General features: G+C 36.3%; 4 protein-coding genes and 1 long non-coding RNA gene across 5 annotated transcripts; 4 read left to right on the forward strand and 1 right to left on the reverse strand.

Annotated features, from left to right (window-relative positions):
• Nucleotides 1–4,089: 4,089 nt before the first annotated feature.
• LOC108360675 (putative nuclease HARBI1) lies at nucleotides 4,090–4,638 on the forward strand. Its single transcript, XM_017613067.1, has 2 exons — nucleotides 4,090–4,398; nucleotides 4,462–4,638. Exons 1-2 carry the CDS (start codon nucleotides 4,138–4,140, stop codon nucleotides 4,636–4,638), a joined length of 438 nt encoding a protein of 145 aa, XP_017468556.1. The 5' UTR covers nucleotides 4,090–4,137.
• Nucleotides 4,639–5,743: 1,105 nt separating this feature from the next.
• Nucleotides 5,744–7,070, forward strand: LOC108360680 (uncharacterized). The gene is made up of 5 exons (XR_001847164.1): nucleotides 5,744–6,039; nucleotides 6,122–6,344; nucleotides 6,416–6,657; nucleotides 6,724–6,884; nucleotides 6,949–7,070. It is a non-coding gene; the product is annotated as an uncharacterized LOC108360680 (long non-coding RNA).
• Nucleotides 7,071–14,770: 7,700 nt separating this feature from the next.
• On the forward strand, nucleotides 14,771–16,164 carry LOC108360676 (uncharacterized). Its single transcript, XM_017613068.1, has 4 exons — nucleotides 14,771–15,015; nucleotides 15,119–15,237; nucleotides 15,298–15,475; nucleotides 15,674–16,164. Exons 3-4 carry the CDS (start codon nucleotides 15,418–15,420, stop codon nucleotides 16,162–16,164), a joined length of 549 nt encoding a protein of 182 aa, XP_017468557.1. The 5' UTR covers nucleotides 14,771–15,015; nucleotides 15,119–15,237; nucleotides 15,298–15,417.
• Nucleotides 16,165–16,184: 20 nt separating this feature from the next.
• Nucleotides 16,185–17,315, forward strand: LOC108360677 (uncharacterized). The gene is made up of 3 exons (XM_017613071.1): nucleotides 16,185–16,346; nucleotides 16,407–16,584; nucleotides 16,783–17,315. The coding sequence occupies exons 2-3, from the start codon at nucleotides 16,527–16,529 to the stop codon at nucleotides 17,313–17,315; spliced, it is 591 nt and encodes a 196-aa protein (XP_017468560.1). The 5' UTR covers nucleotides 16,185–16,346; nucleotides 16,407–16,526.
• Nucleotides 17,316–18,766: 1,451 nt separating this feature from the next.
• Nucleotides 18,767–19,776, reverse strand: LOC108360678 (uncharacterized). The gene is made up of 2 exons (XM_017613072.1): nucleotides 19,538–19,776; nucleotides 18,767–19,472 (listed from the first exon to the last, which is right to left on the reverse strand). The coding sequence occupies exon 2, from the start codon at nucleotides 19,448–19,450 to the stop codon at nucleotides 18,767–18,769; it is 684 nt and encodes a 227-aa protein (XP_017468561.1). The 5' UTR covers nucleotides 19,451–19,472; nucleotides 19,538–19,776.
• Nucleotides 19,777–20,248: the final 472 nt, after the last annotated feature.

A 20,248-nucleotide genomic window follows, 5' to 3' on the forward strand; every position in this document is an offset into this window, starting at 1 on the left:
TCGTTGCTTGAGCTGATCAGCTCTTTTACTAGACTGCCAGACCACTTGCTCACTTTGGTGAATACCACTAATGTTATTCAATCCAGCATTCAACGTGAGGAAATAGCATATACGTCGATAAACACCGTTGTGGAAAAAGACCATCCAACGAAATTTTTGAACTCGATTAATCTTCCAGGGAGACCTCACATACTGAAATTAAAAATAGGTTTAACAGTTATCATGTTGCGGAATATTAATCAGCGAAAACTCTGCAACGGAATGCGACTCGCAGTTAAGAAATTGATGAAGAACGTAATGTAAGAAAAGATTTTAACGTGGCCTTTCAAAGGTGAAGAATTCCCATGATTCCATTTAATGATGATGATCCAATTTAAAAGATTTGAATTCCCAATTCGATTGACATTCGGAATCACAATCAATAATGCTCCAGGTCGAACTTTGGAAAAGTATGGTTTAGATTTAGATGCGGATTGCTTCTCAGATGTTGCGTGTTCCTGTGTCGGCAAACCAGATACCCTTGATATCTATGCAGAGAATGGAAAAAATAACAAATATTGTGTGCACACGAGTACTTATTACATAACCAAACACATATGAAACGAATGCTTTGTTTCGTTAATAATTTATCGTCCATATAACAGAAATATGCCACAGCAAAGCGTGGCAGGGTACAGCTAGTATGTATATAAAAGTGTTGTGTTCGTATGTCACGGTCGTCAAAACTCGAGAACGGCTGCACCGATTTCAATAATTTTTTTTAGTATTGTTCGGTATAATACCAGAACCAATGATATCGCAAAACAATGGAGGGTTGCCACCTATTTAAAAATTTTTAAACCCAATTATATTGATAAAATAAATAAATTATTACAATATGGGTACCAAATTAAAGAGGTTTAAGAAAGATAACTTCTGGAAATAATTTTGACGAGGATCGCCACCTATTTGAAAATTTTAACTCAGTAGAATTGATAAAACAAATGAAATATTGCCATATGGGTGTCAAACTAAACAGCTTTAAGAAGGTTTACAGCCGAAAATATGTTTGAGAAGGGTTGCCACCTATTTGAAAATCTAACTAAGTACGTCGATAGAATATATGAAATATTACAGTATGGATATCAAATTAAAAAGGTTTAAGAAATATAACTGTTGGAAGTATTTCTGGAAAAGGGTTGCCACCAATTTTAAAATTTTAACTCAGTTAAATTAATAAAGTAAATGATATATTGCTATGTGGGTATCCAACTAAGGAGTTTCAAGAAGGCTTTCAGTAGAAAATATTTTACAGGAGGATTGCCACTTGTTAAAAAGTTTAGCGCAATTTAGTTGATAAAATAAATGATATATTACAATATAGATGTTAAATTTAAGAGGTTTAAGAAAGATAACTGCTGGAAATATTTTTGAATAAAATTGCCAGCTCTTTGAAAATGTAAACTCAGATATTTTGATAAAATAAATGAAATACAGTAATTTGTGTGTCAAACTTTAGATTTTTAAGAAGGCTTACGGCCGCAAATATGGTTGAGGAGGGTTGCCACCTGTTTGAAAATGTAACTCAATTTAATTGATATAGGTACACAATTAAAGAGGTTTAAGAAGGAAGACTTTTGGAAATACTTTTTAGGAGGGTTGCCACCTATTTGAAAATTTTAACCCAGTTAAATTGATTAAACAAATGAAATATTGCAATGTGGGTATCAAAATAAAAAGTTTTTCAAAGACCTACAGTCTTATGTCTGTGGAGGGTTGTCTCCTGTTTGAAAATCTAACTCAATTAAATTGGTAAAATAAATAAAATGTTACAATATCGGTACCAAACAATATATTACAAAAATTTGTAGAGTTGCCACCTGTTTGAAATTTTTTAAATCCAGTTATATTCATAAAATAAATGAAATATTACAATACGGGTATCAGATTAAACAGGTTTAAGAAATAAAACTGCTGGCTGAGGACGGCTGCACCTATTTGAAAATTTTAACTCGGTTAAAGTGTTAAAATAAATAAAATAATGCCATGTGGGTATCAAATAAAATAGGTTTCAGAAAGATTACTATAGGAAATATTGTTGAGGAGTGTTGCCACCTATTTATAAATTTTAACTCGGCTAAATTGATAATATAATTGAAATATTTCAATGTGGGTATCAAATTAAATAGGTTTCAGAAATATTACTGTTGGAAATAATTTTGAGGAGGGTTGCCACCTATTTGAAAATTTTAATAATAATAATAATAATAATAAAGCCAAAGTAGAAGAAGAATATGCAAATGATAAATGACGGAGTGGGTGGACCTTCTTCTTGGATGCGCCAGGAGGAACTAGGAAAATATTCCTTGTCAGATGGATTCTGGCAACGGTTCGATCAAAAAATTACATTACCTTAGCTATCGCTTTGTAGAGAGCATTGCCATTTCAGCACTTGAGCTGCCATTGAACATCATCGAAACTCCCACTTGTAATATTTCCAGAGCAACCGGTATGGAAAAATTATTACAAAAATTTAAACTCATTGTTTGGGATGAGTGCACCATGGCACATAAAAAATCGCTTGAGGTTCTTGATCGGTTCGGGAATGCACTGATATTGCTCGCAGGAGATTTTACGCAAACATTATCTGTAGTTTCTCGATTAACATTAGCGGACGAGATAAATGATTGCCTGAAATAGTCAACATTGCGACAAGAATAACATACATACACTGCAGCCGACAGTTACTGGACATTGGGAACGGAAAGCTGCCAGTCAATGAGAGATTAAGACGAATTTTATGGCCTGATAATTTTGTAACTTAGAAACATCGAAGGAGAATTGATCGAAAGAATGTTTCTTTATTGGGAAAATTAATTATAAGAATCTCGATTCGCTCAGTTTACGGGCTATTCTTGCTGCGAAGAATAAGGATATCTATCAACTAAATAATAGTGGTATTGACAACAGTCAATGCTTGAGCTGGTCTGCTCTTTTACCAGACTGCCAGGCCACTTGCTCACTTTGGTGAATACCACTTATGTTATTCAATCCAGCATTCAACGTGAGGAAATAGCATATGCACCGATAAACACCGTTGTGGAAAAAGGCGATCCAACGGAATTTTTGAACTCGATTGATCTTCCGGGGAGACCCCATATACTGAAATTGAAAATAGGGGTGCCAATGATCATGTTGCGGAATATTAATCATTTAAAACTTTGCAACGGCACGCGACTCGCAGTTAAGAAATTGATGAAGAAAGTAGTGCAAGTAAAGATTTTAACATGGCCTTTCATAGGTGAAGAATTCCCATGATTCCGACCGACACACCATTTCAATTTAAAAGATTGCAATTCCCAATTCGATTGACATTCGGAATCACAATCAATAAGGCTCCAGGTCGAACTTCGAAAAAGTGTTGTTTAGATTTAGATTTGCGTGTTCCTGTGTTTGCAAACCAGTAGTGCGATTCTGAATATAATTTTAACCAGATTTCACGTTGTTTTCTCCATATTTGTTATTGTTTAGTTTTAACAAACGCAGTCAGCTGTTTGGTGACAATTATTTTTGTGGTTAAGTTAACAGCATCTAGTTTTTCGTTGTTAAGCTGTTGTTTGCAAACTTTTCTGTGAAGTTAAATTGAGGAAATTGAGAAAATTGTGAAAATTGTGTTAAAAATGGCATTTGCATACACTGCATCATATTTATATGATAATGATAATGAGCAGCCATTAAACGTGCCAAGAACTGACCGGCGTAGGCTAGGCTATATAGACTTAGTCCCGGCATGGCTGAAAATTTGGTGTCGCAACTTGACAATCAATTAAGATGATCGCGAATAATAGCGTTATCGACCGAAAATCAGATAAATTAATATATATTTCAACTTAATTAAGTATTATAGGTGCGTTCCAGCGGTAGTACGAATTGCAGGGTCTGAAGGTTTCAAGGACTTACAGGAAAAGCTGTTTTTACCTTTAATAAACTTTATGTGACGTGGAACAGCTTTTCCTGTAAAACGTACAATTTGTATTACCGCTCGAAACCATCTTATATAAGTATGTGTTTATGTACTCGTTTAAGGTTCTAGCTGCTCTACGGTTTTATGCCACTGGATGCTATCAACGCCCAGTGGGAGAACAGTGGGGCATATCCATGAGCCAAACATCGATAAGCCGTTTCATACACCGTGTGACTGACGCAATCAACAATTCAATGTTTAACACCAAAGTGAAGTTCCCTATGACGCAACTGGAGTGCCAAGCGGCAAAGGAAATTTTTGCGTCTTCACCTTCACCATTTGTAGCAGGAACTATCGGTGCAATCGACTGCACTCATGTTTCAATTTTGGCTCCCAAAAATAATGAATCCAATTATGTCAATCACCATGGGTACCATTCAATCAACGTGCAAATGGTAAGAACAAATCTACAACATGGAAAAATTATATTGTTATTTTGTAATGGTTCAAACTTATAGATATGTGATTCAAATCTTAAAATTTTAAACTTGAATGCAAAATTTCCGAGAGCACGACATGATTCCTTTATTTGGAGCTTCTCTGCAGCGCGTCGGGTCATGCAGCGATCATTTGAAACTGGAAATCACAACACGTTTTTGATTGGTAATATGAATAGGAATATTAAAAGAAAATAATTACAGGCGATTCTGGATACCCACTGGAGCCATGGCTGATGACACCTTTACCAAACGATCCAGAAGGAACTCCAAAGTTTCGCTGCAACGAGGCGCTATGTAAAGCACGTAACCCAATCGAGAGACTCTTTGGCGTCCTTAAAGGCACATGGCGGTGCTTATCACGGCAAAAAGTACTTTTGTATGACCCGGTTTTGCTGGCTGGGTAGTTAACGCGGGCGCAACACTGCATAACGTTCGTTTGGGCGATCGAACAACCGATTTTGACGATCGGGTTATTTATGATCCCGAAATATTAAGCACTAATGACAATTCCGCAGCACCTTCTTCAGTAGCGAAACGTGTTCAGCACCAAATTATAGATATTTTTTTTTAAATATTCGTATAACTTAATATATGCCGTCAACGGTCGTCTCGATGATAGGCCAGCCATCTACCGAGGGACGAAAGTAAGTACCATTATAGCAAATTATATCAACTTATTTATTTTACTTCAGTTCGCATTTATCATTAATGACTGCGTTTATTTTCAAGACTGGTTCAATGCACGTTAACTAACGCCTTTGTTTGTCATCAGTTTTTTTTATCATCTTCAACAATATCAACAGTATTTATTTTTCGCGTTCAATAAACATACTTAGCGAGCTGTTAAATGGCACCGCTTGAACTGCGAACTAACCAGCTAATTTTATTGATTTTTATAGCCCCAATGAAAAAGTTCCACACCTGCGCCGGCTTTAGTAGAAATGTATGTACGAAATCGAACCGGCGGGCAAGCTAGGGCTGTGCAATTAATTGATTATTCAAAACCTTAATTAATATCGTATTAATCATTATCATATTCTAATTGTAATAGTCGCGTTCCAGATGCTTCACGATTTGTAGGTTTTTACAGGAAGTCGTTCCAGGTGACCACCTTCCATAAGGTTTATTAATGGAGGAAACAGTTTTCCTGCAAATTCTGCAAATCGTGAAGCATCTGGAACGCAACTTTTATGCTAATCGAACAACTGATTAACCAACTTGCTCGAGTAATCGAATAATCGCACAGCCCTAAATAATTTTCCATTATTGTTTACATTTTCATTAACTCTTATAGAGCAATTGTTGCCTGCTGTTTCCAAGCATCAATATAGCCTATACTGCTGAAAATGTTCCTACATCGTATACATAATCAACCCAACAGCGCCCTTACACTGTACGGGCGTTTCGCTACAAACCAATAAAAAACAATTGAATTTGTGAGTGCCGGCTGATCACTGGGCTAAGGTGAAATGCAGAGACAAATGTCTCGTTATTTCAGCGAAAAACTACCTGGTTCTGTGGCATCGAGCGAGAGTGATTATCTGAATCATGTGTTGATACTAACGCTGGCATTTTCTATGCAGATGACTAGACTTGGTAAGTTTTTATTTCTTAAAGTACCTTTAAAAAATTTTAAGCTTCGCCCTTTCTTCCGACATTCTCTACTTGACCTCGCTAGCTTGCTTTCCATCTGCTTTAAATGAATTTTTCGTGCAAAATAGTCATCCTCTGGAGAAAAAGCATTTACTTATAAAATCAGTCGAAGTAGAATATCGTAACTGGACATCGATGTCAAATGGCTACGACAATGAATCATATTATGTGGCCTAGAGCAAGATCACTTTTCCTTTGTTTACGTGTCAATATGATTTGGGACCGTCAATACAGTGGCATATATGTATGTAAGTACGTACTCGCAATATAAAAGTTGTTTGCTTTCAATTTAAAAAATTTAAACAAACTTGTGTTATAGAATCTTGGAGGGCATTAGCGCACGCGCCTTTTCAGCACCGACTGTTTCTTCAATGAATTCCCCAATACACCTGAAACTTAGTTGCCAATCACGCCCTCAATAGTAGCAGGTAATGTGGTGGGTGCTGTTGCGAAGGGTTATTCATTGACACCACCAAAAGAGATACAAAACTACATCAATGCTGTTGGCATAATACTCGCTGCTCTGCCTAAGAAATATTGGAATGCAAATGAACACCATGGGTAAAATTGCGTGTTGTGTTTGGTATTATTTTCAAAGGGATGTGTATACATATATCCTCATTTCAGTGAGCCGCTGATGTGTCTTCAGTTGGTGCTGCCTTGAGTAAAAATTGTGAAGACAGCGAGCGCACTAAAATCGCTGCAAGAAATTATATATGACAATGCAGACAAATCGGCGTCACTTACTAACGAGGAAACAGCGGAAACAAAGATGAGGAATTTGCAGGGTGAGTTGAGTTTAGCGGGAAGGTTAGTACCTTTTTAAAACTCTTATTACTTTCTTGTACGTAGATTGCATAGAATATTTGGCCAAATATCGGCACTGAAAGCACAAAAATCACAACGAAAAACAACCACGCCAAAGAGGAGTTTTATGTGCCTAGTCAAGCATTTTTAACATCGCTAATACAAATTTTCACAGCCATTTTCTAGCACATACAACAAAGGTGATGTAAGCCATAAAATGTCAGTGAATTCAATTTCTAAAAAAACTTATTGCAGATTTATTCAATCTGACTTTGAAAAGTTTTGCGTTGTGCTGAGGAATGTGGTCTGCATACACGTGCAAACTGATGCCGTTCCCTATATAATGTTGTCTCTATCGGATTCATTGCTAACGCCATTAAACGATGGCATACTCGATTGTATGGATCTCATACAAGAGGTATTTTATTGTATTTAGTTACATTTCAACTATAAGAAAATTATTTTATGACATTCTTATATAGGAAGCCATGGACGATACATGCAATAATAATCGCAAAAGTTTTTAGGGAACAACTGCGGGGGTAAATGCATCATTGAATTCGAATGTCTTCACTGGGCGCTTGGCGGTTACTGCTTTACTACATCGATTCCAAGAAGTTTTGAAGCGTTCCAATGACGAAGAACGGCTGATGGGCGCCGTGCAAGGGTCACAGTAGTTCATTCCGGGGTATTGATCGTAATTATCAGTGAAGTGCACGGCTTCCAAATGCGCATTAAGTCAATTCAAGAACCAGTTTGATAACAAAGAAGGATCATACCACAACATTACCGGCACCCTGACTATTATTAAATAAGTACCAAATAAGTAAAGACATATCCTCTACCCGATATTACTTACAGTGGTCCACGAAATAATAGGAATACGATATTTTAACACCTATTACTACACTTTTCGAAATTTAAAAAGTTAAATACGGCATTAATTGCAATTGTTTCCTGTAAATTTGTTGGGGAAAGAAAAACAACAAAAAAGCGAAAGTAATGCCTTAGTTAACTTATACTATTTCGAAAAATTTAGTACTAACTTGACACACGTAATAACATGGTTCTTTTGGGTCACAACAAAATTGTATTCAACTATCAATCATGATCAAAATAAATTTTTATATGGAAGAAAATGCACAACACCCCCTGCAAAATAAGTATTAAAAATCAACGGTTATTAAATAATTAATGGAAAAAATTTCCATGAAAATAATTGTGAATTTTATATTAGAACAAGGTGTACACTAACATTTGACACTGATTATATGTATTTCAGTTTCACCAGAGAATTTCTGTAGCCGATAAGGAAACTAATCAAATTAAAGTAAACTATTTAGCTCCAGTATAAACTGTTTTTATTAATTCCTCCTTGATAAAATAATTATATGTTAATTTATAAATAATAAATATGTACATTTTATGCTTTCATTTTATTTATTGCAAAAACTATATGGGTTACTAATGCTAATTTTTTATAAATCAAAATGAAATAATTCATTAATAAATAATTAATACGGTGATTTTTTTTTAAATATTTGAAATGTTTTTCATGCTATACATTTTTGTTATTTTTTTTTAATTATAGCTTATATTTTAACAAATACTATACAAATCCAAGTTTTATACTATGTACGTAATTTAGATATATTAGGCAAACTTTTAACAAAATTGCAAACTTTTTAATAAGAACTTCTAAAAAAAATTCTAGTATGTACTTTTATAGCCCATTTAATTTTATTATAATAACGTATATTTATTTCTTTATTTCAAGTAAACAATTTGTCAACAAAAACAAAATGTCTTACAGACTAATACAGAGATTTAACAAAAAATAATAATCTTAAAAAATACACAAACTGTAATGGAAAAACGTTAAAGATAAAAGATTTGAGAGCAATATCATAATCGATATCTTATTCAATGCTAACAACGTTACAAGAGAAACCAAACTACAAATTAGATCTATTACTATTACTTACTTATAGGCAAAATTAAGGAGTGTAATGAAAGCGTGCTTTGAGGAGGTAAAATCAATCTCAAAAGATTGATATATAGTATTGAGTTCTATCAGAGCCCCCGTGATGGGTTCATTCGCTGCATATGTAGTTCTTATGAAGCCAATGTTGTGTAAGTCAAAATTTCGAAGCACTCTAGCAGGAATGTTAAAATAGATGCACTCCAGAAGGGAGGGACAATCCACAACACCTCTAATGATATCAAAAACAAAGGATAAAGACAATAGATCTCCGAGATTGCAGGGATTTTAAATTAATAAGCAAGCACCTAGAGTAGTATGAGGTCATGAAAACGAAGGGGACGTAGTGCAAAGCCAAAGCCACGTTCAATTCGACTTATGTGACAAGCATGATANTAATTACTCACATCATTTTTGTTTCCACTTTTAAAAACGAGTGTAACATACGCCACCTTCCAATCATCAATAAAATTGCCTGTAGATAATGATTTATTAAAGATGAACTTGAGAGGATAGGAAAGCGAAACGCATTTTTTAAACAACCGCCGAAAGACCGTCGGTATCTGTTTGTGAAGATATATTAAGTTTAGCGATACCTTTGGCAATATCATCCAAGGATAAAGAGATAGAGCCAAAGTCAACGGACGACTACACGTTCCCCTTAAATTCAAAATCACTATCAGCCGGAGAAAAAAAATTCGATTTGAAAAAATCGGCGAAGAGGTTAGCCGCTTCATTAGCAGAATTTGCATTTTTACCATTAAAAAATATAGCAGATGGAATGCTAGCGCAACTCTTTTTAGATTTAATGAAACTCCAAAATGCTTTTGGATTTGACTTTATATTGGCTTCGTAATTAAGAATGTAATTATTATGTAAAAACTTTTCTAAACAATTATACTTTTTAGTGTATTCTTTGAATTGCAAAAGATGAATTGATAGTTTGCTTTATTTGAATTTACAAGAGAATTTGTTCCTGAGATTCTTTAATTTCTTTAAATTTTTGTATGCCATGGTATTTTATATAGTCTCGTTGTATTCAGAGGAATATTAGTGAGAGCTATTTCAGCCACTTTAGATTTAAAGACATTAAAACAACTTGAGACATCTAAACCGAAAAACAGCGTCTCCCAATCAATATTAGAAAATAAGTTATTAATGATATCAAAATTACACAATTTATAATTAAAAGAGGGATTATGATTATTACAGGTAGCTGGAGAGAACTCGTAGAACTCAATTTTAAGAAAAATGGGAACATGATGATAGCTAGAAGAAGAAATAGAAGAGAAACATTCGTTAAGAGAATAGTTCATATTATTGCTTATAAATATAAGGTCTAAAATTCTATTAAGTTTATTTAAAATAATATTTATCTGTTTGAGATCAATACTCAAAAAGCTGTCAACAAGATACGATTCATTGCTATAGTTTACATTATTGGGTATAAGAGTAGTATCATTATATGCTTGCGACCATTTAATGTTGCCTAGATTATAATCACCCAGGACAAGAAATTGGCTATCACTATTAGAATTAGAAACTAGGGACGTAATACTATCCACATGCACTTTGTAAAGGCTTTCAGAACAACCAGGAGGGATGTAGGAAACGCAAACGAACAGCTGTCCAAAAGCGCCACGAATACGAATGCAAAGTCGATCAATAAGAGAGTCCTGATTATCCAAGATTTTATATGAAGCACGATATTTACAGTGGACAGCGATAAGGGCACCACCGCCCCTAGTACATCCCGTTTTTACAGAGTCTCTGTCTTTACGAAATACATCGTACAGTTTAAGATCAAAAAATTCCTGGTCATAAGAGTCTGCGTTGAGCCAAGTCTCTACTATAACGAAGATGTCGTAATCTTGGTGCGAGCACATCATGCGTACGGAATTGGCTTTAGTTCTGAGGCCAGAAACATTATGAAAATAAATTTTAAGATTTTGAGGCGATTTACGTAAGTAAGAGGTACGATTAATAACGGGACCAAGTGTGGTTCTCCGGACTTTTGAAAAAAACTAAACGGCCGTACACTGCCATTGGCTGGCCAGACATTAGGAGATAGAAGCTTCTCGTAAAAGGAAACAGAGACTCCAAGTTTAAAATTAATTTTCTTAAGAGTACTTACAACGACCTCTTTCTTGACTAACCTAAAGCAAGTAAGCAAACTCTTATCTATCCCTGTTTGCTTATTAACATAATCAACAATATTTTCCGCAGTAACCGTAGGCAAAAACGATGACAAATGTAACCATTTCATAGGCACAGCAACTTCCAAACCAGAGTCTGCATTTGAACCAACAACAAGTGTCTATTTTTTTGTTGTTTTTCTTCTTAACATCCAATTTTTTTGAAACGCGTTGCGAAGGTAACAGACGAGAATCCAACGGGAGGGATGGGAGATGTAGTAGCGGTAACAGGAGAACGAGCATCAGCAAGAGCAGGAGCATTGTAAGAGTCTTTGAAAGAGACAGAACTCGAAGTTTTAGCAACAGCAACGGCTGCAGCAGCGTAACTCATTGGAATATTCATAGCAGTAGAAAGCAGTGAAAGAGTATCATTATTCGACTCTTTACTATGCGCAACACATGTAATATTCTCCTGAAGTGACTTAACATCATTCGATACAGCCGAGGTCGCAGACAACACATCTGTGTTAGAAAGATTACGCTGCACTGCATGCAGTTCAGATTGCAAATTTTCGATTTTATTTTCAAGTAAATTCTTGTCTTCACTTAGGGGTTTTATTAGGGAGAGCGCATGGGAATTTTCAGCTCTCAAAGCGGCAATCTCTTTGTATATATCATGCAGAGTAATTTCAATGTTGGCGCATATTGGATATTTTTTCTGCGGCAAAACCGGTTTAGCAGGTTGTTGGTGCAGTGCCGGGTTATGATTATCGCCAACTACACCACACGTTTAATAGCATTGGCAATATTAGGGGTGAGCGAAGAGAGCTACGGCGTACATTTGTGCATTTAGCACAAATAAAAGAATTATCCGCACTTTGAAGAAACTCCAAATCAGCAGGCAGAATATTTAAGCACTTTAAGTGAAAAAGCTCATTGCATCTGGAACATTGCAACTTATGATCACCACGATCCCCCTTCTGCCCGCAAACACAGGGCATTACACTTAATTAAATAGCAGATATATTGCAAAAAGAAAATAACTAATACTGAGTAATAGAAAACATGTCCATGCTGTTGAGTACTCACAACACGACTGAAAAAAAAAAATATCCTTTCCGATTCGGCCTGTGCCTCCGCAATTTTTAAAAACCGTGTCTTTGTTGGCGATTCCTCCGTCCGTTTTCGCTTGGCGGTCCTGCGCGGTGTCTGACTCGAAGCTCCGAGTTGCCTTCTGACACCCTTAATGGAGGTAGAAAGATGGTGTCTACATCTTCCTCCACGACTAGGCGGAAGTTTTCATCCGCCGCCCCCAAGGCCACTTGCAGGTTCTAAAAATAGCATACTGAAAATTACAATATGATTAGCATTTATTCAATACGATATAATTCAACTTACCTCTCCCATGGGAATATTCTCCTGCACATCCGGTTGCCCCTCCATATTGCTGCTTCCCAATAGAGCTATTACCCGCTTTTCTAGTTCGCTCAAGGGAGGCTGTTGAAGCGGTAAGTTCCCCGTCAACGCTTGCTCCCTTTTGAGATCACGAACTCGCGCTGATGTTCGACTTTTTAAGTCGCGCCAGACCTTTGTAAAATAATAGAAACACACTTTCACACTTTACTCTTATTTACATAAGAGGTGCGATGTTTGGCAGTAATGCATTTCCTACTTCATCACTTATACTTACATTTTGCCATTGCTCGAAAGATTTAACTGCCCCTCCAATGGAGTTTAACTTCTCGGCTATCTCTGCCAACTACTTGGTGTTCTCCATCTTGCCATGGAACTTTTGGAATTTGCCGCTCGCAACATTCGGGTTTTCACCAAGAAAGACAAGCATCGCGCTTAACTGTTCCCCCGATGCACGGCTCCTCTTTGTCGATTGGCTAGACATCCTGAAATTAAAGAAGTTCCAGTAAATTCCGATTAAACACTAAAATAAATAAATATTACCTTTTGAAATTGCAAAAATTCCGTTTCCGCGGGAAGGAAATACGTTTTTTTTTATTCCTCTTTGTGCTTTTCGCACATTTGACATTTTTCTCGACTGAGATGCCACATTTCATCATTTTAAATTAAAAGAAATAATCAGCTGTTTTTCACTGTTAAGCAAGAGTTAGAGAATCATACAATTGTTAGTGTAAACGGCAAAAGTTGTTAAGTAACCTAACAACTTTTTTATTGGTAAGAGTTACAGAATCGCACTACAGATATCCTTGATATCAACGCAGCGAATTGAAAAAACAACAAATATTGTGTGCACCCAAGTACTTATTACATAACCAAACACATATGAAACGTATGCTTTGTTTCGTTAATAATTTATCATCCATATAACAGGAATATGCCACAGCAATGCGTGGCAGGGTAGAGCTAGTATCAAATAAACATAATAAATATTTAAATACGTAAGTATCCTTCGGTCTTGTTTCTATCACCGAATCAAATAAAGGTTTGGTAAGTAAATGTGTACATTTTGTACTAAGCAATAATAAAATAGTAAAATGATATTATAATGCTCTAATAATTAAAGAGATTAGTAAAACAAGCTTTCAAATTTTAAGGAAGTGACGAAGTTATTATTTTTTAATTTAAAAAATTTTATTACTCTGGTCCTGTACCAATGAGTAGAAAAGTGCCATGGCGAAAAAAAAAAACTTTTTACTAAGGTAAGAAAATTTTACATTTCTACTGTGCCAATTCGTAACTTTTTATTGCTGGAAACTTTGAACAGTTGCTCTGGTGCAAAAGAGATTAGGCAATTAGAATACAGCAATTATATAAAAAAAATATGTCTCTACTGACTTTAATTCTTCTAGAACTGAAAGACATGCGTTTATGAAACAAAAAACACTTCAAAACCGTCAGGTAGGTGTGATTCTTGCTCGGCTCAGCTTGTTCTTGCTAACACAACACATAAGATGTACAGATTCTTAATGAAATTCAACGGAAATTATTACCTGCATTGTTTTTCGCGTAAACAGAAGAAAACAAATAGAAACACATATTCGCCATGGCGGCAGTAACACCAGAGAAGTATTTTTTCTGTAGTCGCTCATTTTAGGGCCAGTTTTTCAGTGCCATCTGGCTGACATCTGATTGGCTGGTCCTAGTTTAAGCCAGCCAGATCGGGCGTTTAAATTGAGTTTAAAATACGGCTGTGCACTGAAAAACTGGCCCTTAGTGGCAGCGCTTCGAGCGTTCAGATAATCGTTTTCATTTTGCACAAAAAAGGTAATGAAACAAGTTTTGTTCCAACAGTTTACATAGTAAGTCATTTACGTATATAATTTTATGTAGAATTATTTAATAAATTTCGTTGTACACTATACTTTTTGAAACTACTTTGAACTAATTACTTTTTGTTTCTCAAAAGCAGCCCTGCATGCTTAGAAGGCGTGGGTACCAATAATTTCATCCCTGGCATATTCATCCCCGAGGAAGGCAGTCGACAAATTCAGCCAAGGTTGTTTACTGGTTATATTGTGGTTGTAAGTCAGCCAAATTGAGCCTCAGTGATGTTGTTGGAGGCCAACTGAAAGTACATCGATTTTGATCCGAGAACATTTTGCGTGCTGCGCTTTCACGAATTCTGTGTTTGTTGTAAATGAGCCAAAGTGAGCCACAGTGATGTTGCTGTGAGCCAACTGAGCCAATTGAGCTGCTATAAATCAAAAATAGTACTGCTTCAGCAACGAAGCTCGCATAAAATGAAATATATTAAGGGTATTCTCTGAGCCTTGCAAAACCCTTGCAAGGTGCACGGATTGCACGAATTGCAAAGTTTTCCAATCCGTGCAATGACACAACAACAAAACACATGCTTAAAATATTTGCAATTGCTGCAATATATGCCACGTCTAAACCCATGTATATTTCCATGCAACGAAGCCTAGCAAAAAAAATGCGACCCTGCGCCAGCTGTCTGTTGTCATTTTGAATTAGATATTTGCAGAAATAGGTAAGTTTTGAGATTTTCATTTGTGATTGTAAGTTAATGCAAAATAATTACATGTTTGATAAATATATCTAAAAATATATTCGCAACCATATCTGTTCCTGCAGTCACTCATTATTAAAGCTTTTTTATTTGCAGAAATAAGCGATTTGGAGACTCCACCGACAAAAAAAAATAGGCAGCAGCCTAACAAAAAGTGGACTGAACGCGAAGTGCTCTTAATTATAGATTTCCTGCAGGATGAGGCAGATTTTCAGGTTTGTTTTATAAGTATACTATACTCTTAAATTCGCTTATTTTTCTTCCAATATTTTCAGGTTCCAACTGCTCAATTCTTTTACAAAAAGTTCCTGGAGAAAACGCAATTGAATGCGTCGTGGGAGCTTCTAAAATGGAAAGTGCGACATTTGAAATCCAAATTTCGTGAGGCCAATGGCATGCTCTCTTCAAGTGGTGAAGGATTACTATCGGATGCAGACGGCAGCAGCATCGAAGGTAGGTAAAACTTGGAGTTGGAATTCTTACTTCGCTTGTGTCCAATGCAATGTGCAGCTTTGACACTCCTTCTCTCCCGGCCCAGCGGTCTCAAATAATATACATACATAGCCGCAAAGTCCGCAACGTGTGTTATATACACATACTATACATATGTACGTATAATAATTTTAATTTAATTTTTTTTATAAATTTCAGCAAAAGTGGCAAAAATATGCCCACACTTTGATCGGCTGAAAGAAGTTTTTGGCAAGCGGGTGCAAGACAGTCAGCCAATCTTGCTAACGACTGACGAACTACTCCCTGTTTCGCCACAATTGTCCCCAGCGAGTCCTGCTCTAGTAAACGATGCCATTTTAGATGAGTCGACAAGTGCCGCAGTAAGTATCGCGCCTTCCGGTATGCAAGCTCTAACTGCGCCATGTATGGCACCGAGAACGACGATCGCCTCGCGCACGCCAACCAATTCGATAAGTCAACTGGCTGCCATCCAAAAGGAGAAAATTTCTTTGGAAAAAATTAAATTGGAGTATGAGAAAAATAAATTTGAAAGAGATAAGAAGATTGAAGAAAGTAAAGTTTTGATGGAAGAGAAAAGAATAGAAATTGAGGCGAAGAAAGTTGAATTGGAAGATAAGTGGAAGGTACAAGATATGGAAGGNAATTACATGTTTGATAAATATATCTAAAAATATATTCGCAACCATATCTGTTCCTGCAGTCACTCATTATTAAAGCTTTTTTATTTGCAGAAATAAGCGATTTGGAGACTCCACCGACAAAAAAAAATAGGCAGCAGCCTAACAAAAAGTGGACTGAACGCGAAGTGCTCTTAATTATAGATTTCCTGCAGGATGAGGCAGATTTTCAGGTTTGTTTTATAAGTATACTATACTCTTAAATTCGCTTATTTTTCTTCCAATATTTTCAGGTTCCAACTGCTCAATTCTTTTACAAAAAGTTCCTGGAGAAAACGCAATTGAATGCGTCGTGGGAGCTTCTAAAATGGAAAGTGCGACATTTGAAATCCAAATTTCGTGAGGCCAATGGCATGCTCTCTTCAAGTGGTGAAGGATTACTATCGGATGCAGACGGCAGCAGCATCGAAGGTAGGTAAAACTTGGAGTTGGAATTCTTACTTCGCTTGTGTCCAATGCAATGTGCAGCTTTGACACTCCTTCTCTCCCGGCCCAGCGGTCTCAAATAATATACATACATAGCCGCAAAGTCCGCAACGTGTGTTATATACACATACTATACATATGTACGTATAATAATTTTAATTTAATTTTTTTTATAAATTTCAGCAAAAGTGGCAAAAATATGCCCACACTTTGATCGGCTGAAAGAAGTTTTTGGCAAGCGGGTGCAAGACAGTCAGCCAATCTTGCTAACGACTGACGAACTACTCCCTGTTTCGCCACAATTGTCCCCAGCGAGTCCTGCTCTAGTAAACGATGCCATTTTAGATGAGTCGACAAGTGCCGCAGTAAGTATCGCGCCTTCCAGTATGCAAGCTCTAACTGCGCCATGTATGGCACCGAGAACGACGATCGCCTCGCGCACGCCAACCAATTCGATAAGTCAACTGGCTGCCATCCAAAAGGAGAAAATTTCTTTGGAAAAAATTAAATTGGAGTATGAGAAAAATAAATTTGAAAGAGATAAGAAGATTGAAGAAAGTAAAGTTTTGATGGAAGAGAAAAGAATAGAAATTGAGGCGAAGAAAGTTGAATTGGAAGATAAGTGGAAGGTACAAGATATGGAAGGAAAGAAACTAGAGTTAGAAATGAGAGAAAGAGTGGCAAAGTACGAAATTGATAAAAAGTACAATAAATGAATTTGTTTGTATAAAATGAGATTTTTTATTCAATCGGAATTTTTAAGTTAACTCAAGTTACATTTGGAAAACAGTCGTAAGTTTAAAAGCTATTATTAATTACACAGCACAACATAACTCTACCAAAATTGTGCGGCGCAACCAGTGACCGCTCTTTCTTAAGGGAGGTTTTTGCTTAAATCCATTTACATGTTGTATTAGTTCTGTTTTAGGAGCTCTATTTTTTTGTTAAGTGTTTCGGAATCTCTTGAATGTTTGGAGAAATGTAATTAAGTTGAAATTTTTTATCGATTTCTTTTTTTATCTATACTAAGCTAAAACTTCTATACTAAATAATTATATAAAGATCGTTTTTGTAAGAGGTAATTTCTCAATAATTCTTTAGAAAAGAATACGATTATGGCAAAATTTTGGAAAATGGGCGTGGCACCGCCCTCTTATGACCACATGTGTGTATCTCAGTAACCGTTCAATCGATTTGTACCAAACTCGGTATGATTAATGCGCTTGCCACATAAAATCAAAACCAATCAAAATTATTGAAATCGGACTTATTTGTTAATATATGTAAATTGCTGTTAGCACCATGTCAAGGTCAAAAATTTACTTTTTTCCGGTAGATGGAACGTATAACATATAAGGTACTTTTCCGGTAGGTGGGCCAGGGACTGATCCATTCGAAGAAATCGTATGGTAAATGATATATTATGGTCAACTTTTATGTTGAAACTTACTATATTATACAAGTCTTTTCATAATAAATATGAGTGCGAATATATTTTTTAGATCTTAGATCGGAACCACTTCTAAACTAGTGCTTAACTGTTCGCAAGCTAGTCTTTAACTGGTTCCAAACTAGTTCCGAATAGGCCCCAAACTATCCCCGAACTGTTCGCCAATTAGTTCCTAACTGGTACCCCACTACTCTTGAAGTGGTCCCTAGCTATTCCCGAACTAATCCCGAAATGGTCTTGAATTTTGTAACTTTAACAAATAATAATGCCGGTGTCATACATTTGCAGTTTTAAAGTTTTTATTCAACACCAAACATTAACCTATATAACGCCTGACGCTTGAATTCTGCTTCATTGGTTGTTTGGTTGTCGGTGTTAGTATTGCTGATTTCGTCTCCGTCTTCTTCGAGTGAGTTGCTGAGATATTCATCAGGGTTAGTGGATGATAACAACATGTTGTGCAATACGCAGCAACCAATAAACCACTCCGAACAAAAACGATGGCTTTTTTTATCTTGAACTCGGATCCTTAATTCTTTTAAACTACCGAAGCGTTCTTTCAAAAGCCCGACACAATTTTCAATTCTTACGCGAAATCGGCTGTGACGTAAATTAAATGCTTTGCGCTTGCAATAGTTCAATTGCTGAGAGTTTGACCTGAATGGAGTTATCAACGTAGTAAGCAGTGGGTATGCGGAGTCTCCCGCTAACCACTCATCACAAGTAAAAAAAATCGTTCTTGCGTGTAAAAAGAGCGCTAGTACGAAACATCCGTGCATCGTGTACACTTCCGTAGTGGCCAACCGCAACATGGCGTATGCGTAATTGATGATCGCACACGACTTGGGCCTTAATGGAGTACACTCGGCTCTTTGAGAAATAAACCGTATGGTTGACCACTGGTGCTTCGGAAAGTTTTAATTCAGTGCCGTCAATATACCCAATACAATGTGGGAGTTCATGGTATGTCTTCTCTACAATTTCTCGCTTTTCAGCTTCATCTGGCCACGAGATGTATTTAGTTTTGAGTACTAGAAATGAGCGAAACACCCTGCGAGTAATTTTATAAATGGTTTCACCATCTCCAACCCCAAATACGGTGGCCACTTTTCGGATGGCCGCATTTTCTCCGGAAGAACCCAGGCGATACAGCACAATGGCTAGTTGGAGATCCACCGGGTATTGTTGAAGGGAATGCGAGTTATTAAATGTAGGACTTGCACTAATTACAGACAGTATAAAAGAAAATTGATTCCTAGTCATTCGTAGCATTTGGCGGAACCGGAATTCATCAAATTGTTCAAGGACAGTTGATCTCCATTCAATTGATTTAGGAATTCGCTGAAAGCTTCCACGATGGCTAGACAAAGTAATAAGAAGATCCTCATTCAACTCCTCCATCAGTTCCAATAACTTTCATCACCTAACAAATTGGATACACATAATACATATATAAAAATACAATTAAAGTTACTAATAAAATCGTACCTTGAACCAGAATGTCGAATGCAGCATTTTCAATTAAGAAGTTTACTATTTTTTCCCTATCACTTGTTCGCGGCATTTTCAATTCTTATTTATTTAAAATTTGTCTTCTTCTTTGTTAACAACAGGGTCACTATGAAATCAGCAGACTATTTTACAAAGGATACATTATGTACTCAGAGGTGCGTTCTCTGAGTATTGCATATTTCAGTAGAGGATTTTTGCATTTCTTGCTATCTTGCAATTATGCTAGACTCAGAGAATACCCCTATTGATATAGTCATAATAATAATAATAATATCCCAACGGTTTTTACCCTCCATTCCCGCCCATCCGCACGAGGGGCGCAGTCCGCATGACGTACGGAACCAATATTTTAAATTTTTGCGCCGAGTCACGATAGGCAGGAGTTTGTTAAGTGTCGAGATCTAAAACTGTTCAGCTACAGAACTAAATTCATCAGCTGATTTTATGTATTTATGTCAATAATTCACTTATTGAGAGAGGAGAGTATCGCTTTCTTAATGCTGAAAAGCGGATCTGATATATCAAACGTGCTGGAATGAGAGTTAAAATCCTGGCATAAGCAACGGAGTGGGTCGTGCAATTCAAAATTGGTTTTACAAGCTTTCAGAAATATGGGACAAAAGTGTCTTGATACGCGTGAGGGAACATTAAAGCTTACATCAGCCAGAAGAGACGGACTTGAAATTG

Source organism: Rhagoletis zephyria, unplaced genomic scaffold, assembly GCF_001687245.7.
Source record: "Rhagoletis zephyria isolate East Lansing unplaced genomic scaffold, Rhagoletis_zephyria_1.1 Rzeph_scaffold_00605, whole genome shotgun sequence".
Lineage (NCBI taxonomy): Eukaryota > Metazoa > Arthropoda > Insecta > Diptera > Tephritidae > Rhagoletis > Rhagoletis zephyria.